General features: G+C 36.5%; 1 protein-coding gene across 8 annotated transcripts in view; it reads right to left on the bottom strand.

Annotated features, from left to right (window-relative positions):
• usp2a (ubiquitin specific peptidase 2a) overlaps positions 1–20,400 on the bottom strand; it is a 98,590-nt gene that overhangs the window by 37,434 nt on the left and 40,756 nt on the right. For all 8 annotated transcript variants that reach the window (XM_061918801.1, XM_061918800.1, XM_061918804.1 and 5 more), the window contains one exon: positions 17,783–18,530. In XM_061918801.1, the coding sequence (XP_061774785.1) occupies positions 17,783–18,469 (687 nt within the window). In that variant the 5' untranslated portion in view covers positions 18,470–18,530. The remainder of the gene's footprint in view (positions 1–17,782; positions 18,531–20,400) is intronic.

The following is a 20,400-nucleotide window of genomic DNA, read 5'->3' as shown; positions in this document are numbered from 1 at the left end:
TCAAAATTCTAAAATTAATCTTAATCAGGAAAAAGGACTTACACAAATTATTTTTTCAAAAAGATTCGAATTGACTAGTTTTTCTCTTCATTTTTTTCAGTTGAATTTTGAATTTTAAAGAGTCGAAATTGAAGATAAACAATGTTTCAAAATTTAATTTTCATTATTTTTGTGTTCTCCTCTTTTAAACCGTTCAATTAAGCGTTTTTTTCATCATTTATTCTCTACAAAAACCTTCCGTAAAAGTAAAAAAAATGTACGACGGAATGACAGACAGAATACCCATTTTTTTATATGTACAGATTTATTTATTAAAGGTAAATTGATCGAATTGGCTATTTCTGGCATTTATTTAAGTGTGTATCAAACTGGTAGCTCTTTGCATTAATCAGTACCCAAGAAGTAGTTCTTGGTTTCAAAAAGGTTGGTGACCCCGGCTCTAAAGCATTCACAGGAACTTCTCCAGATTTTGGAGCGCTCTACCTTCCATATTTTTTTTACCCGATTCAATTCGTTTCAACTTCAAACTGTTCAGCCCTCATCGGGAATTGCAGGCTTTTCCTTGACTAATTCCAAAAATTCACAGATATCCCAAAATTCCAGGTTTTCAAGGACATTTTTCCCATTCAAAATGAATTGGCCATTTTACAAACTTCCACCATTTCCACAAATTTCAACCAATGCAAAACATTCCTCCTTCAACATATTCCACCATTCTGAAAATTTAAACTACCGGTACCCTATTTCCACGTTAAAAAAATTCCAGGATTTTCCAGAATTCCTGGTTTTCCAAAGCCCTATTTCCACCTTTTTTCTGGCGACTACTCCTTCTACATTTTTCAAAGCTATGACAGTTATCACAGTATTGTTAAATGTGCTCAAAAAGTACTACACTCAAATATTTTAACCAAGTTATATTTAAAAAATAACTAAAACAAATAGATACCCAATTTACTTTCTCAGCAAAAAACATTAAATACTGTTCTGACTTTGTAAAAGCAATATGTTCAAGTATTTGAATACTGTATGTTTATCTTCCTCCATTGGATTTTGTAAAGGTTTTACCATTTTTTATTGATAAAGATTGAAAACATTTTATTGATGAAGACAAATTGACTGTTCACTAGGCTTCCTTTCCTGTTTATATGACATCACGCAAGTTCACTTTCAGTTTGGGAGTTTTATTACGGTTATCGATACAATAATTTTTTGTGACATCCCTAGTAGAACCATTTCAAAATGGGTTACTTACAAAGGTGCCTAATTTGGCTGCTAACGTAACATACAGTATAACATAACATGCAGTAACACATTGCGTCATTTCCGGTTGTATTATTTTGTTTAACCTTGTATTAATCTACTTGCTAATTAACTGTTCATAGCTAGTCACTTTCTGTTGTAACATGGTTCTATATACACTTCTGTTAACATGTAATAAACATTTTTTCTTCTGTTGTTTGGATCAGGGATCTGCCAATCAATCGACCACCGATCGGTACTGGCCGATTTTTATGAAAAATTATGTGATCGGCCATTGCGGATTAATGCCTTTTAATGCCGCTCATAGAGCTGGGAAAAATATCGAATACACTCGATAAATTGAATATACTCAATATATCGCGGGTTTTGTCTCTGTGTGATATAGAAAATGACTATATCGTGATATTTGAGTATACATTCTCACGCAGTTGCTTTTAGCTGCGGACATTACACTACAGGCTCTTCTCACTCTTGCTTGTCTCTCCTTCTCACAGAGACGTAAAACAAGCGCACCTTCTTACATACGTCACATACTGTCGCGCGTGCAACATCATACGCCTTCGCGGAGCAGAGAGGTAGCGGAATGGGTAACATTAGTTGTGATGCTAGCGGAGAGGTGCGAGTGGTAATACGAGAGAAAGAAGGTGCGAATCTAGTAATAAATGAACAAAGAATTAATACCCAAGAAGAACAGTATGGGGTCTATCGTCTTGTGGTGGTTTGGCTTCAAGCGGGAAGATGTCGAAGAAGTATGTGGCAAAAGCGTTGTTACAAAAAGTAGCGCCTACTGTTAATTTGTAGCATCATTTGAAAAGAGCAAGGGTAGGGAACCTATGGCTCTTGAGCCAGATGTGGCTCTTTTGAAGACCGCATCTGGCTCTCAAATCAATCTTAGCCAACGTTGCTTAACACGATAAGTAATTAATACTTCCGCTGGTAATCACTGTTAAAAATAACGTTCAAAATATAAAACATTCTCATGCATTTGAATCCATCCATCCATTTCTATCGCACCTGTTCAAGAAGTCGCATTAATGGTCAAAAGTATTTTATTTATTATTGGTTACCTTCAGAATAACAATGTTATTAAAAAGAATAAGAGATGCAAGCATTTTGTTGTTGTAATCAGGGAAAGTCCAAATAAAAGAGGAGGCATAGACGACACTGTACAAGTTTACATGTCTATGCCTTTCTCCTCATTGAGCTAAATTGAATCCTGTCTCTGTTTAATTCCTTGCTTCTTGTCTGTTTAATAGATGTCATCAGTGTTTGTACCTGACAGTTGTATTCAGTGTTAAAAAATATTATACGGCTCTCGAGGAAATACATTTTAAATATTTGGCTTTCATGGCTCTCTCAGCCCGAAAGGTTTTCGACTCCTGCGCTAGAGAATGAAGAGTGTTTGAAATTCCGCATGTCAACATCTCCTTTCGGTGCCACAACCACAAAATGCGAAGCAACCATTGCCAGATCAATACCATATGAAAAAAAAGTCAACAACAGAAGGAGATACCATCTGCAGTAACCTACCACATAGCAGAGGACATACACTATTTGATTTCCTATTATGCAGCTAATATTTATTTGACAGTTATTGAAATATTTTGTGTGACATCATGTACAAAAGTGCACTTTATTTGTTTTAAACTAATGTAGTGGCGTTTCGTACAAAAAGTGCACTTTAATTTAGTGTTGTTTTGATATGTCATCTAAGTGACATCATGCACAAAAGTGCACTAATAGCTTGTTTTAAAATGTCTCTGACAATCGTTCACTTTCTGTTTTGAAATAACAAAAATCTTTGTGCCATTGCTTAATAACTGTTTAACAAATACAGTTTTGGTAAATTGTCTTAGTTGTGGTTTCCCTCTCTCCTTGAAAGTTTAAAATGAGCATATATTAATGCAGTATGAACAATAATGTTTTAATGTAGACACATGTAATCAACATACTGCTGTCATTATATGCATCAAGTGTCAATTCAAGGCTAAGGCAAAATATCGAGATATATATCGTGTATCGTGACATGGCTTGAAAATATCAAATTATAAATAAAAGGCCATATCGCCCAGACCTAGCTGATCAAAAACGCCAATTATCGCCGGCTGGAAAGCGGCTAGCAGCTAATTATGTGTCTCCATATGGTGTGGAACTGCTCCACTGAACAAAAATTATTCAAGTCTATCACAACAAATAAACTGCATTATTTTAGAATCGTAAAGGGAACTTATTATGCAAAACCAATGTTTCTTACCTGTTTGTGTGTATTTGGGATCTGTATAACCCCTGAAAATGTTAAGTATATAACCATGGAGTCACGGCGTATATATTTATAAAAGAATCTTGCCTTCATTCAGATTTCCTTCAAATGTGTGGTTGGAAAAACTAAAAGCGCTAAAAACTACAATATGACTTATAGGGAGAAGACGCAGGCAAAGTGGAGGCACGTAGTAAATAAGACCACCCACAAAACGGTGCATCCTGGAGAGACCGTCAGAAAGCGTTTTGTATAAGGGACGGCGGAATAAAGAGTCATATAAAGACATATAGATGGAGGATAATAGATAAAGAGTCTCGGAAATCTGGCATGCACAACCGATCACTTGTGCACGCCAGCTTTCCGAGACTCTTATTTGGTTAGCGCAGGCTGCATGAAGCAGGGCTTTTATTGTGAAGATAAGAAATGTGAAGTCGGCCTTTAGAGTTTTGACGGAAGGTACGGTGCGTGAGTCTGTTGAAATAAAAACTGTTTCTCGCCTTCCTCTCTGTCATTTTTTCATAAATGATCTCGCAGCAGCCAGCGTCATCTCACAAGACCCTCGGGTGCCGTGAATGTCAATCAAGTGACGTCTTGGTGAAGATTGATGATCGCTAATTTTTAGGTCTATTTTTTTTAAACCCTGGCTGGCAATCGACTGACACACCCCCGCGGTCGACCGGTAGCTTGCAATCGACGTAATGGGCACCCCTCATGTAGCATGTTTACCTATTCCTCTTCCTCCATTGATGAAACATGTAAGAAACAGTTTATTTTTCGTCATGGAAGTAAATAATGCTGTCTCAGAAGTGGCTTTGCACTGCGGAGAGCCGTTAGCTGCTAGCGAGAATGCTACAATGTGTTTAGGACATGCGTTTTGTTTGCTTGTTGCTGTCAAATTTTCGGGACACAACTGGAGTTTGTCATCAACATGTAATATCACAATGTAACGATTTAGTAAAGCTATCATCGTCCACAAGTATATAATTTATATAGTATATCCTCGCATACCAATCAACTCTAATATGAGGAGTTTGGAAGCAGGAATCCTAAGGATTCAAATGAGAGTCAATAGTAGGTTTTCTTTTTGATTATTACTGATCTATTGACCTTTTTTTGCTCAGACAATTTATTAAAAGGGAATAATTATCTTATTTTGTTGATATTTTTTCACTGTCCTAATCAGTTGTATTAGGGACAAGCGGTAGAAAATCTAGTTCTGATACTACAGTACACCAGAATCAGAATCAGAATATGTTTTTTGGACAAGTATCTTTATCACAATGCATTTGACTTGGTAGACTGTGCTCTCTTTCTTCAATGCAAGTTTTAATGCAAACCTACATAATATTTGTCAACAGTGATTGCTAGCGGTAGAAGCATTTAACCTAAAAAATATAATAGTAAATATCAAATCACAAAATAATTTAATGATCTTGAAAAATGTCCAATAAAAAAGTACTCACATTTTTACTTGGTTTTGGATCGATACCAACATTTGCAGTATCACCCAGCGCAGTAGGCCTGCCTATGACAGACGTCAGAGCCCGCCTACACAAAGCTGTCTGCATCAGAGATTTTGCAGCCCCCCCTCCCCTGATGCAAGTGCCATAGGGGTGCTTCAGGCTGCAAAGGGAACTCACATCTATGTAGTGATCGTGGCCAAAAAAAAAAAAAATGACCTGAATCCTGTGGTTTTGTTGTAACTTCAGTCAGCTGTTTTCTAAAAGAGTAAATACTTCATAAGGCTGCAAATGTTAGGCCAATACTGAGTACAGAACTTGAATGTAGTGGCTATTTCTAATATTGTATAAGGAAGCATATTTGCGGTTTGCAAAACTTCACAAGTGCAGACTTTAAACTGCTTAACAGTATTTAAATGGTGAATATTGGTCAAGTAAAATCAGATTTATGATCAATATTGTTCACCATTATTTTGTCGTCTCAGTTTGTCATGGTATTTATCATTCACAAGCGTTGCCGCTGTCAAAGCAAACGTAAACAGTAAATGAAACTTGAAACCACCTTCCCTTTTCGTTGAAAAAAAGATTGTTAAACAAAGCATGAGCAGCCGTTTGGTTGCAACGGGCGAGGAGCAAATAAATGTGAGCCAACACTGCCTTCAGGTGGCCAACAGGGCCAAAGACGCACGTCATTTTTTTTCTCTGGGTGATCAAGGATGTTAAATTCAGTTTTTGTGAAATGAGGAGGGAGTTTAATTTGTTACGTCACAGAGCTTAAAACTCAAAATACATAAATTTGGTGGTGCTTTTTTAGCACTGTTAGCTAAATTGGATAGTAAGTGCACCGATTGTTTTTCCGAAGCAAAGGCAAGTTGCAGCCCTACGGGTTGTTCTGCTCGCTGCTGCTGAATTGTTATGCGCAAATTATTACTCAGATTTGCCTTGGCACGGCCGTTTCCTGATAACATCTGATTGGCCATCCCCGCAGTCACTCCAAAATAGCACATGGCCAGTGTTTTGCTAGTTGGCATTAAGTTAAAAGTTAAAGTACAAGGTTTGTACCAATGACAGTCTCACACACACTAGGTGTGGGGAAATTTGCCCTCTGCATTTGATCCATCCCCTTGTTCACCCCCTGGGAGCTGAGGGGAGCAGTGGGCAGCAGCGGTGGCCACGCAGGAAATCATTTTGGTGATTTAACCCCCAATTCCAATCCTTGATGCTGAGTGCCAAGCAGGGAGGTAATGGGTCCCATTTTTATAGTCTTTGGTATGACTCGGCCGGCGTTTGAACTCACAACCTACCGATCTCACGGCACACTCTAACCACAACAGTTTACAAGTGAAACTAAAAAATCAGAATATTGTGCAAAAGTTTGTTGATTCCGCAATTATATTTACAAGTTTAAACTAATATATGACATAGGCTAATAATATGTAACTCAAGATATTTCAAGACTTATTAAGTTTGATGATCATGGCTTACAGCAGTGGTTCTCAACCTTTTTTTCAGTGATGTACCCCATGTGAACATTTTTTTAATTCAAGTACCCCCTTATCAGAGCAATGCATTTTTGGTTGTAAAAAAGAGATAAAGAAGTAAAATACTGCATTATGTCATCAGTTTCTGATTTATTAAATTGTATAACAGTGCAAAATATTGCTTATTTGTAGTGGTCTTTCTTGAACTATTTGGAAAAAAAGATATAAAAATAACTAAAAATCTGTTGAAAAATAAACAAGTGATTTAATTATAATTAGAGATTTCTACACATAGAAGTAATCATCAACTTAAAGTGCCCTCTTTGAGATTGTAATAGAGATCCATCTGGATTCATTAACTTAATTCTAAACATTTCTTCACAAAAAAAGAAATCTTTAACATCAATATTTATGGAACATGTCCATAAAAAATCTAGCTGTCATCACTGAATATTGCATTGTTGCATTTCTTTTCACAGTTTATGAACTTACATTCGTATTTTGTTGAAGTATTATTCAATAAACATATTTATAAAGGATTTTTGAATTGTTGCTATTTTTGGAATATTTTTTTAAAATCTCACATACCACTTGGCATACCTTCAAGTACCCCTAGGGGTACGCGTACCCCGATTTGAGAACCACCGGCTTACAGCTTGAGAATCTTGAACTGAAAATGTATATAATAAACAGACTTTTACATTACGGTTAATTTCTGTATTTTAATAGAAATATCGCTCACAAACTTTCCAGAGTAATTATGTAAATAATAAATATTACTTCAAAACTAAATATGACAGCAATTTGTTTTGCGCTGGTGTATGTTCTGGGGGGCAAAGGGGTGAGACCACCCCTCTTTGTAGATCTGTAAGCAATCTTCCTCATTGAAAAAAATGGTAATACTATTCATTTGTTACATGCCCCCCGAAAAAAACAAGTATTGTAATGCAATAAGAATGTACAGCATTTGCTAATTTTGTCTTTTCCGCTTTGCTTTCTTCACTCACATGCTGTTGGCCGGCATTACAGCCTTTCGACTCCTCATGCTTTAGTATGGTGCCGATTGTAGAAGTGCTATGCTTGCACTGCTTCGCCAAGTTGGCTACACGCACACATCGGTCAAGTTTTGGATGATTTATTTCTTTAATGTCTACGATCTGCTTTTTCTCGGCACTGTCCTTTAGACTCACTCTCTTTGGACCCATGCTTGGAAAAACTAAGTTTTGTCTGTGTAGCAATTTATCTGCTACAAGCTAATGCTAGTCAGTGAGACACAGGCTGTTGAGCAGTGAACAAGCGCTAGGGAGGTATCTGAAGCTGGCTTGTAAATATCGTATCTCAAAAAATTTGTAAGGTCGGTGGCACTTGTAAATTAAGGTACCACTACATACAGTATTCCTTTAAATAAACCCAAACCTAATGTCTCAATATAAGCCAGTAAATCACAATAACAGAAAAATAATAATGCTACTTTCCAACAACATTCCTTCATTGAGTTTTAAGGCTGACATTAACTCATGTGGGAGAGCTCAGGGAAATAAGTGGCAGACTCCCAGGATAGAATAAAGTGTTCCTTGTAGCTGTGCAATAACTGAACTATTCAGAACAAACTGTACAACTTATCAGATGGCTGTTTAACAATGCATTGGTATAATGAAGTAAAACAAATCTAAAACCACTACAAAGCCTAACTGTAAATCCAACTGTTACAAACACTTAACATTTAGTGGAATATTGCAGCAAAACAAGTCTCAACACATCGCAGGACTACACCATAACTTAATTAATGTTGTGCCACTTTAAGAACAACCACTTCAGAATATTGTTAATTTTTTGAAACATCATTTAATCTGTGTGTAAAATGTACTGTATCCATCTATTTTCTACAACTGTTGTGGTCTGGTGCTAGAGCTGACTTCAGGCAAAAGGCAGACCCTGGACTACAGTAAATCACGCGAGAAAAAACTTGCCACCCCACAATAACTAATATCATAAAACTAAACTAGGACCTGGCACAAAGCTCCAACAGGATCTTGAATGTGGATTTTCAGACAGTTGTAAGCTGTCTGATGAAGATTGTTAATATATGGTAGAACAGTATAAAAGGTATTGTGACACGTTCTAGACATGGGATTTTCAAACTTTTCAACCAAATGCCACATACAGAACAAATAAAAAATGTAGAGGCTACTTAAATAGTCTTCAGAACTTCCATATTAAAAACAATATTTTTCAAGCCAAAATATTCACAGCCTTCATATCCTTTTTGTTATCTGCAACAAAGATTGTACAGGGGACCAAAGTTGACATTCCTTAAATTGGCTGACTCACATTCACGTAAGCGGTTGTCCATATAACTTAATGTGCAAATATTCCTTCAATGATGGTTACTGTGGTAAAACCTAGTTAATACTGCCATGCTTTTTTAAGGCTGAGTTTGCACTGAATAGGAAGTCACTGAGTGTATGTTTTAATGCAGTGCAACTTGACAGTTAAGAATACTACAACACATCTCAACTAAACACATTATTCAAAGAAATAACCCCTTTGCGTCTCCTTTTTTAATGCGGTTGACTATGAATGTTAAACAGACTTTTAAGTAACTTGGGTTGCACTCAGACTTTGGAAGTACTTTGGCTGAAAGAGCATAGTTGTAACGAGACATCTAGAGAAAGCAGAGCGAACACACGCTTTGTTTAAATGTGGAATTTGTTCCAATGGAACACAGAGAAAAGGTCGCTAATGTCCTAAACTCTCGTCAAGTGGAGCCAAGTCTCCTAGGCCACTTTGTCCAAGATAGTAAGTTGAAAAATAAAATGAAAGAGCCAGTTCATTGATTGATTTTACTTACTCTTCATTTGTTTGCATACAGCAAAAGAAATTTCCCTTAAGAAATATATGTATTTTTTTTATATTGGTCAATGTCGATAGTTATAGATTTTTTATGACCTATGGAAAATATAAACAAGGAAAAAAACATTTTAATTGTTAACATTTTCATTTCAAATACAACCTTCCTGATTATATTCCTGTCAGCTATCAAGGCAGAAAAGAAAGGAAACACAACCATGGAAAACAATCAATGTACACACAATTCTAAAATCACAACAAACAGTTAAGAATAACTTATTTTAATTTAGGTGTAAAAATAAGGAATATGTAAAAAATTCCTAATAAAGTGTAACAAACAAACATTTTATAAAATGTGAAAATATAAACATAGAGAAACCTAAGAATAACTATTTTCGGCAGGTTAAGTGTCAGGAAGTTACGTGGTCTTTGTAACATTTCATTGGTTCTGTTATTCTTAATTAAGAGTGGGAATTAATTTATATTATGCAGTAATTATTATTTAAATAATCCATCCATCCATCCATTTTCTACCGCTTATTCCCTTTTGGGGTCGCGGGGGGCGCTGGCGCCTATCTCAGCTACAATCGGGCGTAAGGCGGGGTACACCCTGGACAAGTCGCCACCTCATCGCAGGGCCAACACAGATACAACATTCACACTCACATTCACACACAAGGGCCAATTTAGTATTGCCGGGGGTCTGGGGGATGAAGGCTTAAACAATCATGCAATCATTGACAAACACATTCAAATACACAAAATGGGTCATTATCAAAATTTTCCTAGGTTTTGGTAATAAGCAGATTGCTCTAAAATAAAATTTCCTTTCATATTTAAAATCATTCTATCATTACTATTAGTCAGATATTGTATATATGGGGTAAGAAAAATTATCAGTGGTGTAACAGGTTTGCCAAGATTTATTATTACACAAAATATATTCTAAAGTTAAGACTATTACATGATATATGCTATCAGAAAGTAGCATTAATTGTAAAATACATAACCACTAACAACAATTCAGTTTTAATGTACATGCCTAATTGCCTACGATTTTAGTTATAAATATAACAAAATACCAAATGTAAACATTTCATTCTTTTCGGCAAAATAGGATATACATTTATGAAAATAATTAAACATTTTTAGTATTGTTTACTCATATTTGAAAATAGGAAATAATAGTAATGTGAGGACACTGATATATTGCATGAAATAAGTGTGAAAATATTTACCTTCAAGATTATTACACCACTGACAATATTGTTTCAAGAGACTACATAAGAACTTAATATTACAAAATAGTATCATATGCACATTCATTTCAAATAAATTGGTAACTGTAATCAATAATGCGACTCTTTGAATTTTGGTAATTTCATAATATATTTTCACGTGGCTTTTTATTTTTAAAAAACACCATTTATATTTCGCAAAGCAATAATTGGTTAATATTTTAAACAAACATGCGTATTTCGCAAGCAAATATTTCATTACTCATTATTAATTACACTGTCTGCAACTGAAGTGGGTTGTTTGGGTGGATCTTTCCTCTCGATGTCTACGGCAGTTGTCGATGTAGACAAACGATGAAGTCCGTAAGGTTTGCTCACTTTCGGTTGACATCCAAAAGTACCAGCTAGTGAAAAGTTTGTTTTCCTTGCTTCAAGTTGTTTCATGTTTTTGGCGTTTCGCATGTACTTCCAAAGCCTTGAAACCTTGTGATCCATAGTCAATATTATCATGACACCACGTGCACAAAACTTTGCCGGGACGATCGGTTTTCCGAATAAAACCGCCGAACAAAGTCGTAACTTCCTTCTTCCCAACAGTATCAGTGATTTCCCTTTCCAACCAGTCCCATCGAAACTAATTTTTGACATGTTTATCAATTTCTTTTACTTGTGAAGCGTCCTTTCTCTCGAGGACCGACATCGTTTACATTTGGAAAATGGCGGTAATAACGTCATCATTCATAACAGATGTCCTGATTGGTCACAAGGAACATATCGACCAATCAACTACAGCGTAATATAAGCTACGTCTCGATTACAAAAGACGAATCAGCAAGTAAACAAATCTTAATTTAGGGTCGGGAAAAAAAACGGAAAAACGGAAGATAATTTTTTTTCTCCCGAGATTAAAAAAGACGGAATTCCGACTTTGAACGGAAAAATCACATGCCTGATGCATATATACTGTATAAATAAATATATATATATATATATATATATATATATATAAAATAAATATATATATATATATATGTATATACGTATATATATATATTTATATATATATATATATATATATATACATATATATATATATATTTATTTTATATATATATATATATATATATATATATATATTTATTTATACAGTATATATGCATCAGGCATGTGATTTTTCCGCATAAATATATATATATATGTATATATATATATATGTATGCATATATATATATATGTATATATATATTGAAAAATCACATGCCTAATGCATATATACTGTATATATATATATATACATATATATATATATTTATGCATATATATATGTATGTATATACATACATATACATATATATATATACATATATATATATATATATATATATATATATATATATATATATATATATATATATATATATATATATATATATATATATATATATATATGCATCAGGCATGTGATTCTTCCGTCCAAAGTCGGAATTCCGTCTTTTTTAATCACGGGAGAAAAAAAAATATCTTCCGTTTTTCCGTTTTTTTTTCCAACCTTAAATCAAGATTTGTTTACTTGCTGATTCGTCTTTTGTAATCGAGACGTAGCTTATATTATGCCGTAGTTGATTGGTCGATATGTTCCGTGTGACCAATCAGGACATCTGTTATGAATGATGACGTTATTACCGCCATTTTCCAAATGTAAACAATGTCGGTCCTCGAGAGAAGGGACGCTTCACAAGTAAAAGAAATTGATAAACATGTCAAAAATAAGTTTCGATGGGACTGGTTGGAAAGGGAAATCACTGATACTGTTCAAAGTCGGAATTTCGTCTTTTTTAATCTAGGGAGAAAAAAAAATGTATCTTGATTTGTTTACTTACTGATTCGTCTTTTGTAATCGATATATATATATATATATATATATATATATATATATATATATATATATATATATATATAGATGCTAAAATTTTGTTCCTACCGGCTGTTTCCGTACTTCTGAGTAGAGGGACAGATGAGGAATGAAAAGATGAGCGCAGTGAAGGAATACGGTTAATTTGAAAAAAAAATTGCCAAATTGCCATAATGTCAAGACGACTTTTCCTGTTTTATTTGCTTTGCTCTCTGCAGCACTCATTTTTACATTCTCTTCTCACTCCATGCAGAGAATCTACAGCGAGACAGCAAGATGGCACAACCAAACTTGATAGTTGATATTTTTACGCCATTGGCTGTTTAGCCTGTCCCTACTATTGTTCACAAATCACTTCCTGTTTTGCCAGGTTCCCAGACTTCGAGTTCCTTTGCCCATGCAACCAACTATGCTTCATTTGTTTCGCCCCCGCCCCCAGAAAAAAATATATACTGTAGATTTTGTATTATATAAGCCACTACTTTTTTCCTAGGCTTTGACCCATGCGGCTTATAAGACGGTGCGGCTAACTTAATGATTTCTCTTTGCTGACGGCTGGCTATAATGTAAGTTTAAAAAAAACTGGCAAACACACTGAATAGGTGTTATTATTTGTGCTGTAGCGCCATCTTTTGGACGAGTTTGCACACTGCATATGCTGCTGTGGCTGCGTTGCCTTTCTGTTTAGACTGCGCTATGAACATACAAGAAGAACGGTTGCTGTTTGGTCTTCTAGCCTTTCTACTTGTACGGATTCTTCATTTATTACTCTAAGCAACGTTTGTAAATTTTACAGTATAAAAAAACACTTTTTACTTACTAAACATGTGTGATGTCTGTATAATTGTTTTTATGCATATTTATACATGCTATGGTAATGTAATGACGCTAGCGTCGTTAGCATTAGCTACTATTATAACACTCATACAAGTGTCTTTGTTCGTATTATTAACTTACAATGGCATTCTTTTTGTATTGTTTCAGTTTCACAAATTTACCAAAACGTCACAGTGGACATTTTGAGTAAATTTAGCTGATTTGAGAGCTAACTTCTTCAGCTAGTGGGTCTATGACAACGGCTTCTGTTTTGTTTGATCAGCCACGTGGCAGGCACCGTTTGGAAACAATTAAGGTAATAAACCGTTAAAAAGTCTTTGTATGTTAATAATTAATCTCACATCGTATTTATCTGTGGTTTATAATCCTGTGCGGCTAATATATGGAAAAATATCTTATTCTTTTCAAATTTAGTGAATGCTGCTTGTATCCCTGTGCACTCTATAGTCCGAAAAATACAGTATATAGAATGTTTTATCGAAGGCATTTTTATTTATATAGATTACGTGTCTATCGTGATATATATTGACACTGTTTTATTGGCCCAGCTCTAGTTCAATGTTTAAAATTAATAAAACTTCCCCAAATACACTCCAGCAGCTTTATTTGTTCTTTAAAAATAACTTTTTTCTCAAGCCTAATGATGATTTAATAGTTTATTAGGCTGTCTGTTAAATGTAAAAGTTATGCGATATTTAGAACAGAGACATTATGTAATTTTAGCCTACAAGAGATTTATCAATATAACTTACATGAGATACACATTTCTGTGACATTCAAAATTAGCAAAGTGCTTTCAAGCAATGCACTAGCTTGATGTTAAAATATATTAGAAAAAATTCCATACACGTGTTGACAATTACCATGAGCGATTTTACATGGCGATGTGGAAAGCCTCCAAATATGACAACTACATGTAAACTGACAACTGAGATGCATAATGCACTGATGTATAGCAAACATAAAAACTTCCAGGAAAACACTTTTTACATAAAGTTTTTATATATCCGAACACGCAGAAGGTCAAACTTACCGTAATCTAAAATAGTCAATCATTGTCTTTCATGGCCTTATGCCTAATTCATTGACCCAACTAAATGTAAGTACATGTTTTGCCTCCATAGTTTTGCAGTTCTGGAACTTGTGAGCATAGGAGGTGTGTGCCACCAGATACTGTACAAGTGGTACCTCAAATTACGAGCACATTGCGTTCCACTACTGACATACCACTGTACTGTGTAGTTTGAAAAGACCACTTTGGTGATTACATCTCTATAAATCTTGTGAAAAGCACTTCTGGTCCAAACAAAAGACAAGAACATTGTCAAGGAGTACAGCTGGGTGATATGTCTATATACGCGATATATCGCAGGTTTGTCTCTGTGCGATATAGAAAATGACTATATCGTGATATTCGAGTATACGATCTCACGCAGTTACTTTTAGCTGCGGGCATTACACTACAAAGCTCTTCCCACTCCTTCTTGTGTCTCCTCACAGACAGTACGCGCAGGTTCATTCACACGTCACATACTGTCATGTCATACGTCACATACGTATATGCCCTCGCGGAGCAGAGAGGTAGCATGGGTAATGATAGCTGTGATGCTAGCGAAGCCGTGCGAGTGGTAATACGAGAGAGAGAAGGTGCAAATCTGGAAACAAATGAAGGAAGAATTCATTCCCAAGAAAAACAGCAGGGGGTCCATCGTCTGGCGGTGGTTCGGCTTCAAGCGCGAATATGTCGAATAGACAACTTTAATTTGTCAAGTGAGGGGCACAAGCGTTGCTACCAAAAGTAGCATTACTGCTAATATGTAGCATCATTTCAAAAGTCACCTGCTGATAACTGTTTAATAAATACAGTTTTGGTCAATTAACTTAGTTGTGATTTCCTTCTCTGCATGAAAGTTTAAAATGAGTATATATTAATGCAGTATGAACAAGAATGTGTTAATGTAGACACATAGAATCATTATACTGCTGTGATTATATGCATCAAGTGTTATTTCAAGGCTAAGGCAAACTACCGAGATATATATTGTGTATTGTGATATGGCTAAAAATATCGACATATTAAAAAAAGGCCATATCGCCCAGCCCTATCAAGGAGCTTCCTCATAAATGCCATATAGGTGTTTGTGCTAAAGAAAAATGAAAGGATTACAATAATGGTTGGTGCTTCATCCTCAGCAGCAGTCACACACCACAATATAAATTACCTACAACATTGACATAAAAACATGCGATATGTAAAAAAAAAAATCTTCAGCGTAACTCGTAACACTTGCGCTTCATGGGTGTCCACACTTTTTTTCCACCGCACAGAAAGAGGTTGTGCATTAAAGATGCTAAAACCAATCCAATGTAGGTCAATGCATGCTCGGTTTTCGAAACAAATCAGCCACATCTTAGCATGACAAAGTGACAAAGTATGTAGTTATTACTAGAATAATACATCCGATCCTATTAATCATTTTTTGTTTTGCTTGCAGGTAAGCTGGGACCTTTCACAGTAGGGTACAACCTCGATTGTTCACGAATCACAGGGGACATATAGACAAACACCCAATCACACCATCACTGAAAGGAGACTGAACCCACACTGTATAAAACTAAGTCAACCACTAGCTAACATTGAAGGCAAGAGAAAAAGTGTCATGATAACCATAAAACCAGAAATGGAATATTACAGTTTCTCAATCCTGGTCGCTATTTTTAAGGACCTACTGCAAAAACATTAGTCTCAAGAAGGGTGGCATTAAATAAGCTATGCTTCTTGATACTCCTTTTGAAACCTGCTGAATTGAGCACCGGTATGTGTCAACATGTCATTTACTTTAATGTAATTTAATTTTAACATATTATAAATAACTAGTTGTACCTGTGTCACATATTGCGGATTCAACACATTGCTGACATTTTTAGGATGTTTTATTATTTGAAGTCTCGGGGGCTCTCATAATGTTGAAACATGTATTTAGAAAGGTCATAAACATTTTTTTTTAATGCTCTGATTCATAACTACTACTTTGTGGACATTCATTCATAACGGTAATATCTGTAACCAATTTACAGCGACAAACGAGAGACGACTGTAAACCATTACCATTATCAACCTTGGAGGAAAGTGGGTCACCTGTGGTTTCTATCTTTAAGAAGCTCAGGCATCAACAATGATAGCTAAATTGTGCTACTATACTTCAATGCTCTTGAACATTACTTTTAGTTTCCATATGCATACATTCAGTGCTGCATTGTTATTAATGAAAAAGAGAAAAAACAGCAACCCCGAAAGGGACAAGTGGTAGAAAATGAATGGGATGGGATGGATATTTGAACAGGTTCTTTAAAGGCCTACTGAAACCCACTACTACCCACCACGCAGTCTGATAGTTTATATATCGATGATGAAATATTAACATTGCAACACATGCCAATACGGCCTTTTTATTTTACTAAATTGCAATTTTAAATTTCCCGGGACTTTTTTCCTGAAAACGTCGCGTAATGATGCCGTGTACGCGTGACGTCACGGGTTGTTATGAATATGAGAGGTGTGTACACACACAGCTAAAAGTCGTCTGCTTTAACGGCATAATTACACAGTATTTTGGACATCTGTGTTGCTGAATATTTTGCAATTTGTTCAATTAATATTGGAGAAGTCAAAGTAGAAAGACGGAGTTGGGAAGCTTTAGCCTTTAGCCACACAAACACACGGTGATTCCTTGTTTAAAATTCCTGGAGGTGAAACTTTTCCTATGGATCAAGCCAACATGGATCCCTACCAAATGTCAACCAGCAGGTTTCGGTCAAGACACCCTTGGAGACACCCTTCCGACTATCAGGTAGTTAAACTCACTAAAACACTAGCAACACAAAAGAAAGATAAGGGATTTCCCAGAATTATCCTGGTAAATGTCCGGCATCCTCCCCCACCATGTCTCTAAGAACATATTAATCCGTCTCAATGCAAAGCGATTGCAATCGTGTTGTTTTTTTTTTTACTTGTTTTTTTTCCTAGTCCGTCGCTATCAATATCCTCAAACACGAATCTTTCATCCTCCCTCAAATTAATGGGGAAATTGTCGTTTTCTCGGTCTGAATAGCTGTTTTTGTTGGAGGCTCCCATTAAAATCAATGTGAATATATGAGGAGCCATCAACATGTGACGTCATCGTCTGCGACTTCCGGTAGAGGTAGGGCTTTTCTCCAGTTGCGAACTTTTATCGTGGATGTTCTCTACTAAATCCTTTCAGCATAAATATGGCAATTTCACGAAATGATCAAGTATGACACATAGAATTGACCTGCTATCCCCGTTTAAATAAGAAAATCTCATTTCAGTAGGCCTTTAAAACATTTATCTTACACAATAGCACCCTCGTTTGTTCAAAAAGGGTTGCAACAAAACCTCTGCCAGAGAAATAAAATGATATTTTTCTTAACAGTGTAGCATTCTAAGATGAACATTTTCTTACCGTGGTTTGCCTGGAGGGGGACACAGCACTCATTGAAGAACTGTATGAAGTGCTGCTTCTGCTGAATGGCTCCTGAGTAGAGCTCCGTGACAGATTTGAGGAGTTAACGCCATAGGAGGTAGCCACGTCATTGGTTCGACTCCGGTAGCTCTTTGTGGTGCTGGAGGAGGATGACGGGCTGGACGAGGAGGATGAGGCGTCATTTATAGCCAGAGAAGCCAAGTCCTTGCTTAAGTCACTTTGGGATGCTGATTTTCGTCGATTGAACGACATTCTGGAGGCCACCGGTGAAGAGGAGAGGTAGCTGGACTGGGCTGAGGGGGACGAATAGGAGCTGTATGCAGTGTAGGCTGACCCCCCACTAAGTCCAGAACCTGCATAGCTCTTGACAGGGGTTCGACTGAGGCTTTCACTGCGGCGGTTGCTGCTGCTACTCCCAAGGATGTCAGTCCGTGGGATGACCCGGCCGCGGTCGGCAGTCGTGTAGTTTCGACTGTGGCCTGTGGTGCTGCTCAGGTAGCTGGACGAGGCGTACCCTGAGGATGAGGTAGGGGATTTGTAGGAGGAATACCTGTTCCGCTCGCTGTAGGAGCTAAGGCTAGGGGTTATGGAGGGACTGTAGGAGCTGTAGTGGCTGGTGTAGGACGGGCCAGCGTAGCGCTTGGCAGCGGATGAGACGTGGGACATGCTGGCGGAGCTGCTGGGATCTCAGCCACGGGGGAAGACGGCCTGTGGAAGACTGCATCGACTGCAACCAATGAGACAGAGAGAAGTAAATGAGTTCACATCTTCACAAGTCATCTCCATAGTAACACTGCTGTGTACACTTACACACATGGTTGTCATTTTTCACCAAAAAAATGTCATTTCCCGAGTGGTTCCACGGCAAAACGTCACACACACACACACACACACACACCGTACAAACGGTTTGTCAAGGAGTCCGTCGCATCACCGTTGCGTCACTTTGAAAAGTGCACAGCGCGCCACCGCCACCGCCGCCGCCGCCCTTTCAAACCCTGAAGAACCACCCCGTGTTTAATGAGGCCTCATAAACACAATATTAGGGGGTTGAACAGCATCCGCACTCACTACTTTTTTTTATCAGCGGTTTTATTTCATTCATCGACCAACCCATCGTCATTCCGGTACGCGGTGAGAAAAACGCACTGACGGTGCTGTCGTGACGTCGTGCGTGATTCGTAACCCGTACAGATTAAAACTGTGCAAACTTTGGTGGCGACACTCGCGTCAGTCGACGAAAGACAGGTAAATAGATAATAAAGACAACGTTAAAAGCATCATTCCGCTTTTTTGTTTGGTTATTCAAACCAATTAAAAAAACAATTTGTTATTTACACCAATGACTTACATTTACGTCTTGTCAGTACACAACAAAACTAAAGTCGATGGTCATTAATAATATACAGAACTTTCATTAAAAATACTCACTTCCAATCATGGTAGCGATAGAGAAACTTCAATTTCCCATATGCGTTATATTAGTCGGATCCAAAAACCGGTTGTATCGACACTAAAGTCAGTATCTCTATTAGATCGATACTAACGTGATGAGATCGATATTTTTCAGTTCACTTTTTGCTTATTTTCACATGTCTTTAATTGTGTTTTTTGTATTGTCAAACTTCATATATTTAAAATATATATATAATGTTTACAAACATCAAATGTTTACACACACACACAGGGTTAAAGGCGGGGATAGCAGGTCCATTCTATGTCTCATACTTGATTATTTCGCGATATCGCCATATTTTTGCTGAAAGGATTTAGTAGAGAACATCCACAATAAAATTCGCAACTATCGGTAGCTAACAGAAAAGCCCTGCCTTTACCGGAAGTCGCAGACGATGACGTCACATGTTGATGGCTCCTCGCATATTCACTTTGTTTTTAATGGGAGCCTCCAACAAAAACAGCTATTCGGACCGAGAAAACGACAATTTCCCCATTAATTTGAGCGAGGATGAAAGATTTGTGTTTGAGGATATTGATAGCGATGGACTAGAAAAAAAAAAATTATCAAAAATATATAGTATAGTAAAGTTTCACCTCCGGGAATTTTAAACAAGGAATCACAGTGTGTTTGTGTGGCTAAATGCTAAAGCTTCCCAACTCCATCTTTCTACTTTGACTTCTCCAATATTAATTGAACAAATTGCAAAAGATTCAGCAACACAGATCTCCAAAATACTGTGTAATTATGCTGTTAAAGCAGACGACTTTTAGCTGTGTGTGTGCAGCGCTCAGCCCGTGACTTCACGTGTACATGTCATCATTACGCGAAGTTTTCAAGAAGAAACTCCCGGGAAATTTTGAATTGCAATTTAGTGAACTAAAAAGGCCGTATTGGCATGTGTTGCAATAGTAATATTTCATCATTGATATATAAACTATCAGACTGCGTGGTGGGTAGTGGTGGGTTTTAGTAGTCCTTTAAAGTGGCATGATTATTTTTAGGAACATTTTATTTTTATACATATATCTATTATGATTATTTTTATTATGATTTAATTTTTATGTATGATTTCATTCACTTTGTTGTAAATTTCAGGCAGCTGTAAAGCACTTTGAAAATGCCTTGCGTACAAATGTTG

Source organism: Nerophis ophidion, linkage group LG13 (genome assembly GCF_033978795.1).
Source record: "Nerophis ophidion isolate RoL-2023_Sa linkage group LG13, RoL_Noph_v1.0, whole genome shotgun sequence".
NCBI classification, from domain to species: Eukaryota; Metazoa; Chordata; class Actinopteri; order Syngnathiformes; family Syngnathidae; genus Nerophis; species Nerophis ophidion.
Note: the sequence above shows the minus strand (reverse complement) of the source record. Positions and strands in the feature narration are given on the sequence as shown.